The 3,135-nt window shown below is 33.1% G+C and overlaps 1 protein-coding gene across 1 annotated transcript; it reads left to right on the forward strand.

Moving 5' to 3' along the window:
- The first annotated feature begins 1,051 nt into the window (after positions 1-1,051).
- On the forward strand, positions 1,052-2,210 carry LOC106360856 (probable WRKY transcription factor 28). Its single transcript, NM_001315647.1, is given in 3 exon segments — positions 1,052-1,440; positions 1,626-1,769; positions 1,859-2,210. Coding segments are annotated over 3 exon segments (885 nt in total).
- The last annotated feature ends 925 nt before the right edge of the window (positions 2,211-3,135 follow it).

Below are 3,135 nucleotides of genomic sequence, written 5' to 3' on the forward strand. Positions count from 1 at the left end.
TTAGCCCCACTAAAAAGGCAGCACACCAAACGAGCCCAAACATTTATAAATCTTTTATATTTTTATCGAATGTGCCAAAACAATTAAAGAGGATTTTTTGAAATCTTAGAGAAGATACAAATTCAAAGACTCGAACTATTATATAAGGACTTGCCATTAATATCCGATTGTTTTAAATCACATTACTTTAAGCATTATACTGTAATTTGAAAATACGGTCTATGTTCTTTAAACATCTATTTTTTTTCTTTTATGATTAGTTTGGTATTTCAAACATATGGATAAATCAAGCCTAATTCCCCCCCCCCCCCCCCCCCCCCCCCCCCATGGATTCAAATAATACCTAATTACCTACAACATATTTACATATATTCATGTGACCAAAAAATATCTTTGAATACAAAAAAAAAGATATCTTTGAATCCGAATTGATTAGCTTTCCAAATTTTGCTTACCATTAGACCACCATTTTGTAATTAGTCTAATCTGTTTCCTCATTAAAACACATGTTGTCAAATTATCTTTGCATAAAATGCTTATTGCCAAAAACTAAAAAAGTCATCCTAAAGGCATAAACTGATATTCAATTTAATTAATATATAGTATTATCATTTGGCGAATATATATACACTTTCTTGGTTTTCACATTCTTACTTTCAATTTATTTGGTCAAAAAATTGTTTGGTCAACAATTGAATCTAAAGCAGAAATACATTTTACTATTGAGAAAACTAAGTTATGGGGAACAATAAAAGGTATTAACACACGTACCACTGAATTATATATATCCCAATGAACTTTTAAATAACTCATTTCCTAATCAAATTAGCCAAAGCATACAATTATTTACCACTATTTATCCTCATCCTTTTTGAGTTTCAAAATGCATAAATACAAGAAAGAGAGACGAACGCTAGTTAATGTCCACGCACCAATCTATACCTAATAGGAAAAAAAACTTATCCCCAAACCTAAGAAACTTTCTTCTCTCTTCATCTTTATCTTCTTTACTTCCTTTCACGTTTTTTCCTTCTCTTCATTGTTCTTCACCATGTCTAACGAAACCAAAGATCTCTACAACTACCAATACCCTTCATCTTTCTCTTTGTACGAAATGATGAATCTCCCTTCTTCAGCTCAATCTTCTTATGGCAACAACGGTTTCGATCATGGCCTCCACAGTTCTCCGGGTGCGCACGACTCTCTACTTCAGAAAACTTTTGGCCTTTCTCCCCCTTCCTCGGAGGTTTTCAACTCTTCTATCGATCAAGAATCAAATCGCTGTGCAACTAATGACGTTACCGGTGAGACTCCCACTAGGGTTTCAGCATCTTCTTCCTCTAGCGAGGCTGATCATCCCGGCGAAGACTGCGGTAAGAGCCAGAGGAAACGAGAGTTGGCTGAAGATGGACGTGAAGAAAATCGAAGTTCTAAAACAGTGTAAGTCACTTATATAAAGGAAATAAATATCACACAAGAAAAAAATCTCAAAATAACATTATTGAAAGTTAAAAAAAAAAAGATTATTTCTACTTTATATGAAATATTATGAAATGAAAAATTGACACCCTCTGTTAGAAATTCAATATCGTATGTTGAAGTAATTTTATAATGCATGATTTCAGAAACAAAACGAAAAAAAAGGAGGAGGAGAAAGAAAGAGAGCCACGAGTCTCGTTTATGACTAAAAGTGAAGTTGATCATCTCGAAGATGGTTATAGATGGAGAAAATACGGCCAAAAGGCCGTCAAAAATAGCCCTTACCCAAGGTAATTTAATCTCATACTTATTTTTCATTTGCATTTAATTGTTTTAGATAAAAATATACTGGGTACTAATAGTAACAAAACGAAAATAGGAGTTACTATAGATGCACAACGCAAAAATGCAACGTGAAGAAACGAGTAGAGAGATCATTGCAAGATCCAACAGTTGTGATTACAACTTACGAGGGTCAACACAACCACCCGATACCGACTAATCTCCGGGGAAGTTCCGCCGCGGCTGCTATGTACTCCGCTAACTTCATGAATCCGAGAAGTCTTACACATGATATGTTTCGGACGGCGGCTTTGGATTATGGATACGGACAGAGTGGTTATGGTAATGTGAATGCTAACCCTAGTTCTCATCAAGAGTATCGCCAAGGAAGTGAATATGAGCTCTTGAAGGACATATTTCCTTCCAATTTTTTCAAGCAAGAGCCTTGATTGATAGCTATAATTAAACGACATATATACACTTATATATTACTTCTATATACATATACTGAGAGAGAGAGATTTCAATATATATGTAACTTAAAGATCTATTTTCTCTCTTATTTGCATGTACATATTTTTTCATGAGAGAATGAGATATAAATGTGGCTTGGATTATATTTTATGATGTTTAATGGGTCAACATTAGAGATATTTTCTGTTTCATTTCTTTTTGTAAAATTTTATTTCCTGTTTTGGTTGGTTTTAATTACATGATGTTGTTGTGTTGTGTAATGTGCACTATCAAATATAGAAGAGAATAATACAGTTCCAGCTAAAATAGATGTCCCATATGTTACGTTCTTATGTTTTTTTGGTAGCTTGATCAAATTGATAAGCTCACAAGAGAAGAAGAAATTATTAATAATAATTTTAATATAAGGGTCTTGGATATAATCATTTCGAGTTGTGGACGACGAATATCTAGTGTGTGAACAAGTGAAGAAAAAAAAACAAGTTGAGTTCTTCCTTGTATCGTAAGAGAGAATGGACCAAAGAAAGATTTGACTGCTTCTGCCTTGTTTCTTATCCTTTCTTTTTGTTTCTGCCTTGTTTCTTATCCACACACATTGAAACATAGACTGTGAAAAAAAAAACATAGACTGTGGACCAGTAGTATAACCCCTACCATCATCAGAACTGAAAACAATATATATATATATATATATATATATATCAGAAACCAGTCAAGGTTTAGAAAAAAACCCAGTAAGAAACGGATCTAAAAAAAATGTTGAAAACTGGATTCTTAACTAGGATCCTGATCGGTTAATCGGAAAGTAAATTGAATATCTATAACTCCTATTTTTATTGTTTTTTTTTTGCTTAAACTTTGGTGGTCTATTCTTATTGTTCTGAAGCCAGAAATAAAAAG

This window comes from Brassica napus, chromosome A8 (genome assembly GCF_020379485.1).
Source record: "Brassica napus cultivar Da-Ae chromosome A8, Da-Ae, whole genome shotgun sequence".
In the NCBI taxonomy this organism is placed as follows: Eukaryota; Viridiplantae; Streptophyta; class Magnoliopsida; order Brassicales; family Brassicaceae; genus Brassica; species Brassica napus.